The sequence below is a fragment of the Arachis duranensis genome, chromosome 3, assembly GCF_000817695.3.
Source record: "Arachis duranensis cultivar V14167 chromosome 3, aradu.V14167.gnm2.J7QH, whole genome shotgun sequence".
Taxonomy (NCBI): Eukaryota; Viridiplantae; Streptophyta; class Magnoliopsida; order Fabales; family Fabaceae; genus Arachis; species Arachis duranensis.
The window spans coordinates 13,835,772-13,850,881 of record NC_029774.3 but is presented as its reverse complement, the minus strand read 5'-3'; the positions used below and the strand labels follow the sequence as shown (position 1 = coordinate 13,850,881).

The 15,110-nt window shown below is 38.1% G+C and overlaps 2 protein-coding genes and 1 pseudogene across 2 annotated transcripts; 2 read left to right on the top strand and 1 right to left on the bottom strand.

The window, feature by feature from the left end:
* Positions 1-555: 555 nt before the first annotated feature.
* LOC107477773 (APO protein 2, chloroplastic-like) lies at positions 556-2,534 on the bottom strand (annotated as a pseudogene).
* Positions 2,535-6,919: 4,385 nt separating this feature from the next.
* Positions 6,920-8,080, top strand: LOC107477772 (uncharacterized). The gene is made up of 2 exons (XM_016097843.1): positions 6,920-7,345; positions 7,427-8,080. The coding sequence occupies exons 1-2, from the start codon at positions 6,920-6,922 to the stop codon at positions 8,078-8,080; spliced, it is 1,080 nt and encodes a 359-aa protein (XP_015953329.1).
* Positions 8,081-8,119: 39 nt separating this feature from the next.
* Positions 8,120-9,445, top strand: LOC107477771 (uncharacterized). The gene has a single exon (XM_016097842.1). It carries the CDS (start codon positions 8,120-8,122, stop codon positions 9,443-9,445), a length of 1,326 nt encoding a protein of 441 aa, XP_015953328.1.
* Positions 9,446-15,110: the final 5,665 nt, after the last annotated feature.

Genomic DNA, 15,110 nt, shown 5'->3' with positions numbered 1-15,110 from the left:
AGAGGTGAAGATGACTCATCCGAAAGATCGATGGAATAAGGAGGTGGATGTTGCAGTCATAAAGGATAAACTCTTTGATTCTCGTCCTAAAATCCAATATCAAAAGATAAATGGCTTGCACCTCACTCATTGTGAAAGTCTTGGGTAAATGTGTGGGACTAAAATTCTTGGAACAACACCTGACTGGGTTAAGAAATGTAGTATCAATGTCATCGACATAGACCATGATTATTTTCTGGTTCCCTTTTTTCCTTGAATGATGGCGAGAGTGGAGGCCCTTCTTATCGGAAAACGTAGTAAAAAAGATTGCGGTCATAAATAAAACCATAAGAAACATAAAATTATTTTGTAAAAATAACAAAATATGAGAAAGAAAAAAAAATTAATTTATAAAATATGAAGAAAAGCAAAAAACAAAATATCATGATTTTTCTAGACCAATGAGTAACTGGAACAAATTGGTTAAACTTGGTTGATAAAAACACATGTACATATGGCATAATTTATGGAGTGTACACCATAACACCAGTTGTTTGTTTACAAGTATATTTCATTTCAAACTACCATCTCAGCTTCTTTCATAGTTGATGGGATCCCAACATCGAGTCGCATGGTTGATTTATATTGTTCCGGTAAATCAGCACCAGCCTGAATGCATAGTTCCACAACAGCAGGAGCTTGCCCATAAAAATCTTGGTGGGATCAAGTCATCAAGAATCGCAGACTGCCAACCATGCTGTCCATTGCGTTGTTGGTGTTTGTGTGCTCCACAATTTTGAGCCTTGTGCCCCTGGGGCAATATCCACAGACCCTCACAGGATACATCCTCATTAGTCTCTTAGCACCTTTCCTCATTCGTTCCCATGCCTGGAGAGTTTGCTCGATGGAGCTACTATCTCTGAATCAGCTATTTCAGCTAGTAGTGGTCTTAACGGTTCTGCTGGGGTTTCATTTGGCACTTCACTTTCATCAGCATCAATATATTCCTTTCTCCCAATCCGAATTATGGGCTTTCTTCTTCTTTTGGTGGGAAATTCTGGAATTTCAACACCAGCTTGAATACAAAGCTCAACCACTGCTGGTATTCGAGGTGATAGGCTTCAATTGGTATTATCATGTCTTCAACATGTGCTTCATCCATTCGTGGAGTCCCTTGCAAAGATTGGCTTGTGCACCTTTACACGATTTAAATGGATGTCCAACAGGTCCTACATGGATTTCGCTGCACCACCTGCATCAGTATACAAATTTTCAAATACCTACCACTATAGGACAATCAATCATATTTTCATTACTTTTGCTGTGGCAGACATTAAATCACATTTATTTGTATAAATAATGGACAATAATGCACCAGGTTTTAACAGAGAAAATAATTTTTCTCATGTAAATCAAAACGAGTTAGCAACAAGACTAGTTTGTCAGCACAAATACCATATTGCAAGGGTAGCTAGTAACTAGAATTTGTCCTTACTATATCTTATGTGCTCACTTGAAAATGTACATGAATATATTATTTGTGCTCAATATATAACAGAATTTAAATTTCAACTGAAAATCTTACAATGCTACCATAAGTTAACCTACCTACATCAGTGAATTACCTATCCTTGGCTCTGGCAGCATGCTTACCATGAAAGACTTTAAGCAGCAAACAAGTGGAAAACTGGCATTGTTTATATGGGTATCTTTGATTGAGGGGTAAAGTCAGGAAAATTTTACATGAAGTCTATAATATAGCTTTCATTAAGTTATAATAGTTACACCAAACTGTTGGTTGCAAATATCTGGGCATTCAAATTTTTTCTGTTGAAAATGGAAGATATAAACTATTCGCTTTTTAAAAAATAGTATGTGGCATTACTAGTATGAAATTAGATTCAAATTTCACAGAGAATAAAACAATTAAAAAAGCTAAAATGTGGTGAAGATGAAAAGTTTTGTGACTTATGAAACACTTTAAAAAAATTGTAAAAAAAACCACTAAGCAAACAAAAATGTCACGTGACCCCAAACAATAGCACCAGTTTGTATTATTATTATCGCATTTATCAATAACAAAGAAAACATATCAAATTGAGGTTATGATCATAGAAACTCCACATTAGGCGAATGTATGATAAGGTACCAAGGATAACTACCCACAAGCATGCACCGGCACTACTTTGAGCAACTTCTTCAGATTGTTAATTAAAGTGATCCTTGCATTATACACATTGTAAGCAGTTGGTATAAGGCTCTTCACAAGCAACCCATTCTTTGGGGCCGAGAAGTGGTTTCCTTGGCTGACCTTTCATCATCTTTAGCCTTTCCCTAGCTGCTCGTCGTAGCTCAACAATGGGCGTCGGAAAAAGTTTCTTTTCTTTTCTTGCAAATTGCCGGAGAAAATCAGCATTTTGTGACACTTCATCCCTGGCTTTCAATTTACATCGAAAACATTTCTTCAATTGAATTCTAGTCTCCACGGGAAGTCTAATCTTACCACTACTGTACTGATAAACAAAAACAGGAACACAAATGCATTTTTGTAACATAATTGGCAGTAACCATTGCATTTGTCACAAATAAAAGTTAAGAACAATGTTCAATGAAGTAAATTACTTTAGCCAGAATGGGATATTGCCAGTTTGAAGACGAACCAGTTTAACATTAGATTGTAGAAAACTATGCAAAGGAAACAAAAGGAAATTATCCACTTTTTGTTTAGAATCACAACCAAGAAACGTAAATAAGGCTGACAATTTTGTTATTTTCAGTACACGATCCCGCAATTCAGCAAAAATGCTATTTGTATACCAAAATCAAGCAACAATGTATAAATCCATGTGTTATTTAATTTATTTTCAATGTATATTTGTATTTTGTATTTCATACTAGTGACTTATTTCTGTGTATACCTATTGTAATTCAGTCCAAATAATAACCAATAATAATCGAAAACACAAACACTTGAATCAATAACTCGGAGGTAATACAAAGAAAAATAACTCCAAGTCATACCTGGTAATAATCAAGGGAACTAAGATGCAATAATAGGTTGGGCTTCAATATAAAAACATCTGTCGGGGTGGGGAAAGCAATTCCAGTAGGAAGGAACAGAGTCCCAATAGTCATATTCATTCTGGATTTGCTGCTTGGGAGAGCAGAATACAGTCACCAATGACGAAGAAGACTACAGTCTCTGCAAAAGGATGAGACAGAAGGCAGCGACCAGATAAATTAAGATTAACCAAGTGAACAAGTATAATTCATGATATCTAATTCTATTAAACATATACAATAATAGCAGCATCACACAACAACTGAAAAAGTAAAATCTTACACTATTTTGGATTTCATATTTCTAGTTTTATATACTCTTCTGGTGGTACTAGGGGTGTGCATGGCCCGACTCGGCCCGAAGACCCGGCCCAGTCCCGAACACCTTAGGGGCTAATTTGGTGTGATTTCATCGGGTCTAGGGCTGGGTAAGGGTCTCAAAAATAGACCCGGTCATTAGTTTGGGTCGGGTCCGGGCCATGACTTGGGTCACCCGAAATCGGCCCGGTGGTTCGGTCATCATACACAATTAATATTTTGTGTATTAGTGATGGATGATGGCTATTCTTATGTGGAATTTAAATATTGTAAATCTTAATATTTTGTTATTAGTTATTATAAGACTATAAGTTAATGTTTTATGTTTAAAATGCATAAGATTTTAGACTAATTAATGCATAATATTGTGTTATTTGTGTTGATTTAAATATTTAGTGTTATTAGACAATATTAATATTGATTATGGTTATACTTTAATTTTAGAGAAGAGTTAGTTCTTGTTATATTTTTCTATGTGAATTTTACCATGTCAAATAATGGTTGAAGTTTTGGAAATTTGGATATTTTCACATACTAGCTTATAAGAAAGTATCAAGGTAATGTAATGTTAACAGCCCGGTTATCACCCAGTTTTTATCCGGTATAATCTTGATCCGAAAGTGTATAGGTTTCATCGGGTCTAGGGTCGGGTTTAGGTCTAATAAATATGTCCGGTATATATTTTGGGCCGGGTCTGGGTCACATCAAACCCGGTTTCACCAGGCCCATGCACACCCCTAGGTGGTACTGCCACTGACTTAGAAACTGCAAAAAACAATTATTAGTTTATATCCAAAACCAATTCACAATTCACAGTTCAAATTATCTTCGCAAAATTCAAATGATCTTCGTACAAAAATTGCCTGAAGTCCTGAAAAATGAAGCAGAGGACACGCTGATTCGATGAAAGGAGGCCGGAGACGCGGCAGGAACCGAGTACGGCAAGGCGGTAACCACCGAAGACGGCAAGCGGCGATAACGGAGGACCACGGACTGATGGTGGGAATTGAAAGGAGGATGGCGATGGGGCCGTTACTGATGGCGAGAACGCCAAGAAGGTGAGGCGACGAGAACGACTGAATCACGAAGAGGGAGGGATGAACGCGAGGAACAACGGCGAGAGAAAGAACGCGACGAAGAGGGATGAACGCGACGAAGAGTGGGCGACCTCCAGCAAGTAGTCTCCAGTGGTGGTCAAGAAAGAAAGAGTGGGCAAGTGGTGTCTCTTATCTCTGGGTGGATGTGGGTGAATAAAAAAGTGCAGCCGAGAAGATGATGAAATGTGAAATGAAAGTTATTAGGTCGGAATAACATATATATATTTATTATTTATGTAATTATTAATAGGTGAAAATTCAAATCTAATAAACTTATAAATTTTATTGATGCATATTATATTATAGAATAATATTTTTTATAATATAATTATAAAATAGATAATATGATAAAAATTTAAAAAAATCCTAAAATATATTAATAAAATAAAAATTCAGGTGCAGCAAAAAATTTATAATCGAAAATAGTTAAATAATTTGAACGAAAGTTATTCTGTATTTCATTTATTTTTTGTATTGATTCAGATTTGATATGATTTATGAATATTCCTGTTAAAAAAATACACATACACAATACATAATACATAATTGGTGCGGTCTGTGGTGACTAAGTATTATTCGTGGCTATGGTGGCTAAAAAATTTCATCAAATCTGAGAATGACACGTGTGACCTTTGAATTTATCGGAGCAGTGTTTGACTATGCTAATGATATGATAACTCACTAATGAAGGGTCGTAAATCATTTGCAACACAAAATTAGATTAACTAAAGTGCAAAAATTCCATAATGCAATTGGATGAAAAATTTTGGTAACAACATTTGGGGAAAAAAATCAAAAGATCTCCAAATCATGTGTTGAAAGCTTGGTTCTGTGTTGAGAGAATGAAGAACTACGGTTCGAATCGTGAGGGGTGTTTCCTATTGGAAGGGTGGGCTCTGCAAGTCACCGCAAGCAGTGAATCATTGGAATTCAGTGAGGAGAAGAGCGATTGGGGTGGCCGGTGGAGCTCTGCACGGAGTGTGTGCATGCAGTGCGTCAGTGAGAGCGAGAAGTGAGTCGTTGGGATCCGGTGAGGAGAACTGGAGAAGAGCAGTTACAGTGGAGCTCCGTGCAAAACGTGTATGTCAGTAAGAGGTGCAACGGCCGACCATCGTCGTAGATGGAGGTGTGCGATCGCCATAAGAGCAGCGGCCGGCCAGCCATCATCACTCAATTTTTGGTGTCACTTTCCAATTTTACCCTCATGTAACAATGGATAACTTACAACTAGTTGCACAGATTCAACGTTAATTAAATATCTTACCATTCATAACCTCATTTTCCACGTGTCATATATTTATTGGTGGATCAACAATTAGTCACCCTTAGCCACCACAAGTTATGGCACCATAGAACAGGCCTACATAATTGGGCTGAGCCCAATCCAACATTGCCCGTTTCTGGTGCAGGTTTCTTCTCCATCAACATCATCTTCTTCGTCTCACACTTGGGTGGAGCAGCCTCCAAAACCCTAAGAAAAATGCTGCCATTACAGTCTCTGCAACTTCGGAGGCTCTTCCTTGGATGCTTCTGCTCTTATTCACTATCATTCCTTTCAGCTTCTTCACTCAAATCTCTTCCTCATTTCCTTCCACAACAACCCTCGATAAGAAGGCATACTATGGGTTCTTGAAGATATTGTGTGGGATTGAAAGGGTTGATCATGCTTTGAGTGTGTTTGGGATGATGAAGGCTGATGGGTGTGAACCAGGGGTTAAGACTTATGACTTGTTGATGGGGAAATTGGGTTCCATGAACCGTGTCAATAAGGCAAATACTCTGTTCAACGAGGCCAAGAAGAGGGGTATGGCTGTGGTGGCTAAGGAGTATGTTGTTGATCCATGGTATGCGAAGAAGGCGAAGGCATCGAAGGAGAAGAAGAGGGAGACTCTGCCTGAGAAGATGGCTAGGAAGAGGAGAACACTGAAGTAGATAAGGTTGAGTTTTGTGAAGCCGCCTATGGGTAGAGCTTAAAACATCTTTTTACTTTTTGGTCCTTTTGTATTCTTAGTACAACACTTTGGATTCTCCAAATATTTTAGAATAGATTTTCCCAATTGTAACCATTGTTTTTCATTGTCTCATGCTTAGTTTTTATACTCTGTTAACATGTTATGAAAATAAATGCTAATTGAACCTAATATATAGGGCAAAGTACGTAAATAAATAAATTGATCAAACCCTTAATCCAAATACACAAAACTGATATTCTTTATCTAATTGTGCAATTTGACACTTCTATGTAAACTGTGGGAAGCTATCACGGTTTACAATTTTAACATAAACCGTGACAAGCTACCACGGTTTATGAAAGAAGAATGTTTAACATAAACCGTGGCAAGCTCCCACGGTTTATGAAGGAAAAAATTTGATAGTAAACCCTTGTAGGTTACAACGGTTTAGGAACACCAAAATTCTATATATATGTGGGTGACATTCTACTTGCACAAGAGATCATTCTCACAATGGCAAGTGAGGAGGAGTGTGTTCTTACTTTAGTGCATTGCTCTGGGAAAATTAAAAAAAGCAAAAGCCATGGTGTGAAGTTCACAGACAAAGAACCATTGAGTGTGTTCATCAGTTCGTCAAGCACTTTGTCAGATCTAAAGAACAGCATCTTGCAGAAGCTTGGCGTCTTTGGTACGAAGTGGGTGAAGAAGCTATTCTACAAGATTCCCATCGCAGTTGTCTCGACGGGTGTTCAGTATGATACCTTTGTGCTAGCGGCTGATGAAGATATTAGGGTTCTGTTCCATTGTGTTAGGAGTTTTCCAGAGATCCGAATTCACGAGTTGTTTGCGAAGTTGGAGGTTGGTGTCGATAGTTCTGAGGCATCAGCTCCATTTCAGAGCTCGACTGCCGCGAGAGGTGCGTCTAGTTCGATGCCTGTGGTCAGACTGTATCTTCCGCCGGTGGGTTCCCCTACGTTCGCGGCTGATTTAGAGCGAACGGTGGTTGTTGGTTCTGTATAGTTGGAGAATGAAGGAATATTTGAGCAGCCTGATGTCGTTGGCACCGGTGGTGGCCAGTTACCTTATATGGAAGGCTTTGGTGAACCTGATAGAGTAGAGAATGCAATGTGTGACGATGACTCTGACCAGGAGCCTGTCGATATCATCGGGGACAGCGACGACGACACAGGTGCCAATCCACATGCGCAACATGGGCCTTCAAGTTCTGCTTCTCAACAGTACCCTCCACACTTCTCCACACTAAACTTGGAGGTTCTTGGTCAACAGGAGGACGGTGGTAACACGGTCGGGGGCTCTTCTACAGAATTTCAGATTGGGCAATCTTTCCAGAATAAAGATGAGGCTGTGCTGAGTGTGAAGGACTATAGCATCCGGCGAGGTGTTGAGTACAGAGTCATCGAATCAGATCATCTGAAGTATCATGGAAAATGCAAGCAATTCGGCAAGAGTTGTACTTGGTTGATTCGCGTTGCGCTGCGTGCACGAAAGGGTACTTGGGAGGTTAGGAGGTACAACGGGCCACACACATGCTTGGCAACCTCTATTTCCAGTGATCACCGTCAGCTGGATTACCACGTTATCTGTGCGAGGATTCTTCCGTTGGTTAGGGCAGATGCTGCAGTTACGGTAAAGGTACTACAAGAAACTACATAAGCCGATTATGGTTTCAGGCCTAGTTACAGGAAGGTTTGGATGGCAAAGCAGAAGGCAGTGGCACAAATATATGGAGATTGGGAAGAGTCGTACGCGGAGTTGCCACGTTGGATGCTAGGAGTACAGTCAACAATGGCCGGAACAATAACCGTGTTGAAGACCTCTCCTGTTCGGCTTCGTGGTGAGGTTGATGAGTCGACGGTGTACTTTCACCGATTATTCTGGACATTCCCACCCTGTATCGAGGCATTCCGTCATTGCAAGCCCCTTGTCAATATTGACGGTACCCACTTGTATGGCAAGTATGGAGGCACACTGCTGTTGGCGATTGCGCAGGATGGGAACTCTAACATCCTCCCCATTGCATTCGCCCTTGTGGAAGAAGAAAATGCAGAGTTGTGGTCATTCTTCTTGTCCAACCTACGAGAGCATGTGACTCCTCAGGAGGGTATCCTTGTAATCTCTGACAGGCATAACGGGATCAAGGCAGCACTTGAGGCACCTGAGACTGGGTGGCTGCCGCCTCGTGCTTTCCGAGCGTACTGTATTCGGCATGTGGCAGCGAATTTTGTCCTAACTTTCAAAGGTAAAGATTCAAGGAGGATGTTAGTGAATGCTGCCTACGCAAAGACTGAAGCAGAGTTTTATTACTGGTTTGACATCATGCGGACTGAGAATCCAGCAATGTGTGAATGGGCCAATCGGATGGAGTACGACAAATGGACCCAACATGAGGATAGTGGTAGACAGTTCGGGCACATGACAACCAACATCAGTGAATGTGTGAACTCGGTGCTAAAGGGAACTCGAAGCCTCCCGGTCACATCGTTGGTTCAGTCAACTTACGGGAGGCTTGCTCAGCTTTTTGTGGTACGGGGACAAACAGCAGAGGCACAACTCGGATCTGGTAATGAATTTTTCCAGGCATTGGCCAAGGCAATTGATCGGAATCTAAGAGACACAAGGTGTTTCATTGTCACGTTATACGACAGGCATCAATCGGAGTACACCGTGGCCGAGACAACACCAACCGGGCGCTTCTCACTGGGTAGCTATAGAGTTTCCCTTAAAGATCACAGATGCGACTGTGGCCACTTTCAGGCGCTGCATTATCCTTGTTGCCACGCCATTGCATGTTTGCACTACTCTCGCCTTAATTGGGCGTCATATGTTCACGAGGTCTATCGTATGAGTGAAGTTTTCAACGTTTACAAGCAGGGTTTTGTTCCGCCTATCCCGGAAGGCCTATGGCCTCCATATGCTGGGCCAACCATCATTCCTGATCCTAACATGAGGCGTGCAAAGGAAGGTCGTCCAAGGGCAACCAGGATCCGTGGTAGTATGGATCAGTCTCTGGAGAACTAGCCGAAGCGCTGTGGGCTATGCCGTCAGGCTGGGCATACGCGGAGGAACTGTGACCAGCGAAGACATACTACCATGGGGGATGCGTAGATCTCGTTACCTTGTTGTTTTATTTATTTTATTAACTGTTCAGTTGAGTTATGTATGGTTGGTTAAGTCTATGAATGTCACCATGTTGATTTTCTGCATTAATTTCATATGAATAAAATCCGTTTATTTTAGATGTTTGATTGCATCAATGTGGTATCATTTAGACTGCGCATGATAACTGTGACGGAAATAATGTATATCTTAGAATCTCAAACCGCTTAAACTATCAAATACATAGCAGATAACATATCATTTAGACTGCACACTGTGATCAAATTTTTTCCTTCATAAACCGTGGGAGCTTGCCACGGTTTATGTTAAACATTCTCCCTTCATAAACTGTGGTAGCTTGCCACAGTTTACACACAAATCACACAATTCATAAACCGTGGTAGGTTGCCACGGTTTATGTTAAAATTGTAAACCGTGGTAGCTTCCCACGGTTTACATAGAAGTGTCAAATTGCACAATCAGGTAAGGAATATTAGTTTTGTGTATTTGGGTAAAGGGTTTGATCAATTTATTTATTTACGTACTTTGCCCTAATATATATGGGAATAGATTCTCTCAATTATTAAAAAAAATTAAAAGTATAAAGTGTGATCTTTAATTTTTTATTATTTTTTTATATTTATTTTTTATTCTATTTACAAAATTAATAATAAGAGATTACATTTTATTTTTTTAATTGTTAAAAAAATGAGAGAATGCATTCCTAATATATACTGACAGAAGGAATATGATGGTAGAATGAAGGCTGCGGATATAGAGAGTTGTGAAAACAGACTAGGAACGAGAGATTAAAGGACAAGGGGGCAAAATGAAAGCTGCGGATAAATAGAGAGTTGTGAAAACAGGGCTAAGAGTGAGGGATTAAGGGACAAGGGGGCAAATGCAATTGACTGATGAATGAAGCTGGATACTAAAAAAAGCTTCCTTAAAAAATTATCAAAATATATTTTTATTTATTAAATTATTTTTGTCTTTCTTCCATAATAAAATTCTACTAATTATGAACTAAACTAATTAAGCGCATTGGAATTGAAGTAGAAAGTCACAATTGTTTTTTAAGGAAATAACATCTCAACATAAAAAATAATTCTTAAATACATTTTATTAAAACATTAAAAGGATTATGATCAATCAATAAATAAAAATAAAAAAAATAGAGTAAAATATTATTTTTGTCCCCAACATTTGGGGTAAGTCTCAAAGTTGTCCTTAACGTTTTAATCATCCTATTTAAATCCTTAACGTTTCAAAATTAGCTCAATGTTGTCCTGCCGTTAGGGATCCGTTAACAGAATTGACGGCGGGACAAAATTGAGACGATTTTGAAACGTTATGGATTTAAATAGGACGAAAACGTTAGGGGCAAAAACGATACATAGAAATAAATTTTAGTTTTATCCTTCAATAATATCAATTTTTTACTATACATAGTATTCAATTAGTTTTTATAAATTTAGAAACCTTTCTCGGCCTCAGCCCAAATTTCATTAATCTATAAATTTATAAACTCATAAATCATAAACAATAAATCAACAATTCACCAATTCATCATTCTCAATCACCAAGCTCATATCACCTTCTCATACAGTTAGTCACATATCACACACAATTCCATCAACCAAAACATGTAATTCAATCCTATCCTAGGGGTAACTAGCCTAAGTTTTCACACAACATTATATATTAACTACAAAAAACCGAAACTATACCTTAGCCGATTTCTCCCCAAGCTTAGAATACCATAAAAACTCTTCTTTTACAAGCTTTCAGACCCCCAAACCAAGAAATTCAACAAGTTCTGGCCAGCAAAGCTGAGTCCCAAGCGCTCCAATTCACCAATTTAACTCCAACTCCACATAAATTCAATCTAATTCATACAATTCCATCTTATTAATGCTAGGGTTTACCAATTCATCAATTCATAATGGTTTAGTGATTCCTTACCTTACCTACCAATGATTGAGGCAAAATCCAACAATAACCCAATGCGAGATTACACCTAAACCACCAAAATTATGAAAATCACTCAATAACTATAACCAAAATGCAAATTCAGAATGGAAGAGCGAACTGGGCATGAAATACAAAGTTTATTACCACTTTGTCCAAATAGAACTGAAAAAGATTCCGAGACAAACGCGTAGCCATAAATAGCTCGTCAATCAGAGCTCTAGATTGAAAGTTATGTGAAAATGAAATTGGAGGTAAAAAGGAGTTAGGTTATTGCTCTTCTCTTATATATGGAGTTAGGTAAGTGCGCTTGGGCCCACTTGGGTCCGGTTCGTTCGGTTTGACCCATTAACCTTACTTTTGGCCAAAACCTTTAAAATTTAGCATTTTAATTCGCATTCTAAATATTTTTACTTCTCTAAATAATAAAATTTAATTTTCTAATTCCCTTGGCTCATAATTAATTTATTAGTTAATTATTTACTAATTTACAAGGTTTTACACCCACCACCCAATACAGGTTCATTAGTGTATATAGGAGCTAAGGCTTCTCCCAGTGGGTCAAATTGCGCCTGCAGCTGCTCGGCTAGTGAAAGAGGTTCCGGAGGTATAATGATGTCTGGAGGTAGATCTAGAATGTACCCATCGCCTGCATCAGGCCCAAGGGCCACCTAATGCAGAGGCTGAGCTTGGACCGAAGGACCGAAAAAAGGATATCAGTGGCCGTCAGGATGTAACCAAGAAAGAGAAAAATGATATGGCATGTCTGGGTTAAAGTCCGGACTATCTAGTGGGAGTAAGAAGGGTCTATCATGTAGTACGTATAATCGAACACGAGGTTTCCCGCAAAAAACATAATAACTCCCGAACATCGGGTCCTCGTAGATGAACGAAGGCTCCAGCTCATAGAAAAGCACTTCCGTTTCCATCTAAAAGGGAGAATGGGGTCATATCTTGGGAATTCTTAGTAATGTCGGAGTTATTGATGAACCCAATTTTAAGATTTATCTTGTGTTAAATTTGGTAGGTTTTATCAACTTTTCTTACATTTATCCTCTAAAATTGCATGCTTTTATAATTTCTTCCTAATTATGCTTTATAGTTAAAAACATGCTTCCTGGGTCTTAAAGATGTTAATTTTTAATTCTCTTTTATTACCATTCGATGTTGTGATGCGTTTGTTAAGTGATTTCAGGATCTATATGGTAAGAATGGCTTAGAAGATGGAATGAAAGCATGCAAAAGAGGAAGGAACATGAAAAATTGAAGTTTTGAAGATCTGGCACTCGCGTGTACGCTTGACTCACGCATGTGCATAGTTCAACTTGTGCATACGAATGACATGAAGCGCGTGATTTCTTTAAAATTGCACATGCCAGCGATTTCTGGACCTTTCTTGGGCCCAAATCAAAACTTAATTCTGAATGGAAAAAAGCCAAGATTTGAAGGGGAATGGGAGGTAATCAAGCATACACACATTACACTTAATTTTTGTAGATAGTTTTTTGTTCCTAAGCTTCTAGAGAGAGAAACTCTTCCTTCTCTTTAAGATTAGTGTCCTTGATTACATTTTGTCCCAATTCATCACTTGGATCTTGTTGAATTTTTATTTTGTTGCTTTAATTGTAGTGTTGCTAGTTCATCATTTATAGTAGATTTAAATTCATACATTGCTTGTTAGATTCATAATTACTTAGATAGTATTTGATTACTAGATTTAATTTCTTGTCCATTAAGTTTCTTGCATGTTAAGTTTGTTAGTTTAATTTCTTGCTTATATCTTTCAACCCTGAACTTCTAACCAACTTTGATACACACACTTGCCCATCCTTGTGAAGATGATCTGAGAGTAATACTTTCGGTTATTTTTAATGGGTTGAAATTTTGACAACCAAATTAAACTTTGATTGGAGAGTTATTTGTCGGTTTGGACTATACGAGCAACGAAATTAATTTGTGAAAATTTTGAACCGACATTAATCCCCCCATCAGTTATTAGTTAAGTTTATTAATTTTTTGTTGTTTAGCAGACCAGCAGTGTATAAACAGAGAATACAAAGAACAGCAAACAAATATAAAATACAAAAAGCATTATATAGAAAATAATACAGAAATCACACACACATTCAAACAGAATACATAATAGAAAAGAATTCGCAAACAAGTATAATGCATGTCATAACCTCTGTAAGCGACCTTGCCTTACAAGAACAGCACTTCTAGGGCTGATGTATGTCTGGAAAGAAAATTCAGTCTATAGGCATCCCCATCTTTTATATCCGGCCCAAAGGCCCAATCAACAATCATCAATCTCTGTAAACAACCTTTAGCTTATAGATTTCGCTTTTCTCCGTCATTTAGGGCCAACCCACTTTGATCAATCTCATATCTCTTCTCTTCCTTATTAATACTTTTCTCAATGTTCCTAGTCTCCTTTTAGTGCCATAATTAATTATAATCCTCTTCTCGTACCTATCCCTAGGTATCTTATGAAGAAATCCCTAGATTCTAGATTTTTTACTTATCTTTCTACGTCTTTTACTATAATTTTCATCATATTCCTTAAATTTTTACGTTATTTACCTTTATGTCCTCATCTTTTACTTTAATTCTTTTTTATATCCGTTAAACTTTGAATATTATACTTTAACCCCAAAACTTCAGTTATGTATAATTTAACCCCTAAATTTTAGTTAATTATATTTTAACCCCTCAGCTTTTGAGTAATTATACTTTTACCTCTGAATTTTCACTAAATTATATTTTTTCCTAATTATTCTCAAAATTCCATTTTCTTGTGCGCTGGCGCCTAGCACCACAAGTCATAATGGATGGCACTTAACGCCCATAACTAGCATTTAGTGCCTTCCAAGGGAATTAAATGGTAAAGCGCCCAACGCCCATGATATTTTAAGAGGAGGGAGCCCAACACCCATAAGGTTCCAAGGGGGTTCCTAGCGCCCATGGAGTTTCAGAAAGAGGGCACCTAGCGCCTATGGAATTTCAAGAGGAGGGCGCCCAACGCTTAGCATTCCAGCCATCAAATATACATCAAAACATAACGTAACACTTAATTTCAAGTATCAAACAATTAACCATCAACCAGGCATCAAAAACACAATCAACTCACAATTAATTTACTAAATCTTACCTCTTTATTTCAGCTCACAGATACCGGTTTCTTCTAGGTGATTTATAGCTCGCTTCCTTCCTAGTTTTCAATTAAAATCAACTTTTTAACCAATATATACATGGTGACCGAATCTTCATCACAAGTTCAGGAAGAATTCCTCACCTGTCTCAAGTCAGAATTGATGGATTCTTGCTCCTTTAGACTAGTAAGCAAGAGTTCCTAAGCAAGAACATCAACGATATCAAGTTCTTCCATAGGTTTAGCATGGCCGAACCATCAAGAGGAGATTACAACAAAAATACTTCAACTCACCTTAACAAATCTGATATGGTTGTGAAAAAGAAAAAGAGATGAATACTTTAATTGGTTTAGAATTTTTGTGGGAGTTTTAGAACCAAAAGAGCTTAATCTTAGAAGCTTAGCGGCTATGGAGTTTTCAACTTCTCTCTCTCTCTTGTTCTTTTCTCTCAAAGTCACGTCTGG

Excerpts from the sequence above, each read along its gene's own strand:
- LOC107477772 (XM_016097843.1), top strand. The coding sequence starts at position 6,920 with ATGGCAAGTGAGGAGGAGTGTGTTCTTACTTTAGTGCATTGCTCTGGG. Across the intron at positions 7,346-7,426 it reads CGTCTAGTTCGATGCCTGTG|TTGGAGAATGAAGGAATATT; the intron begins GTCAGACTGTAT and ends GGTTCTGTATAG.
- LOC107477771 (XM_016097842.1), top strand. The coding sequence starts at position 8,120 with ATGGCAAAGCAGAAGGCAGTGGCACAAATATATGGAGATTGGGAAGAG.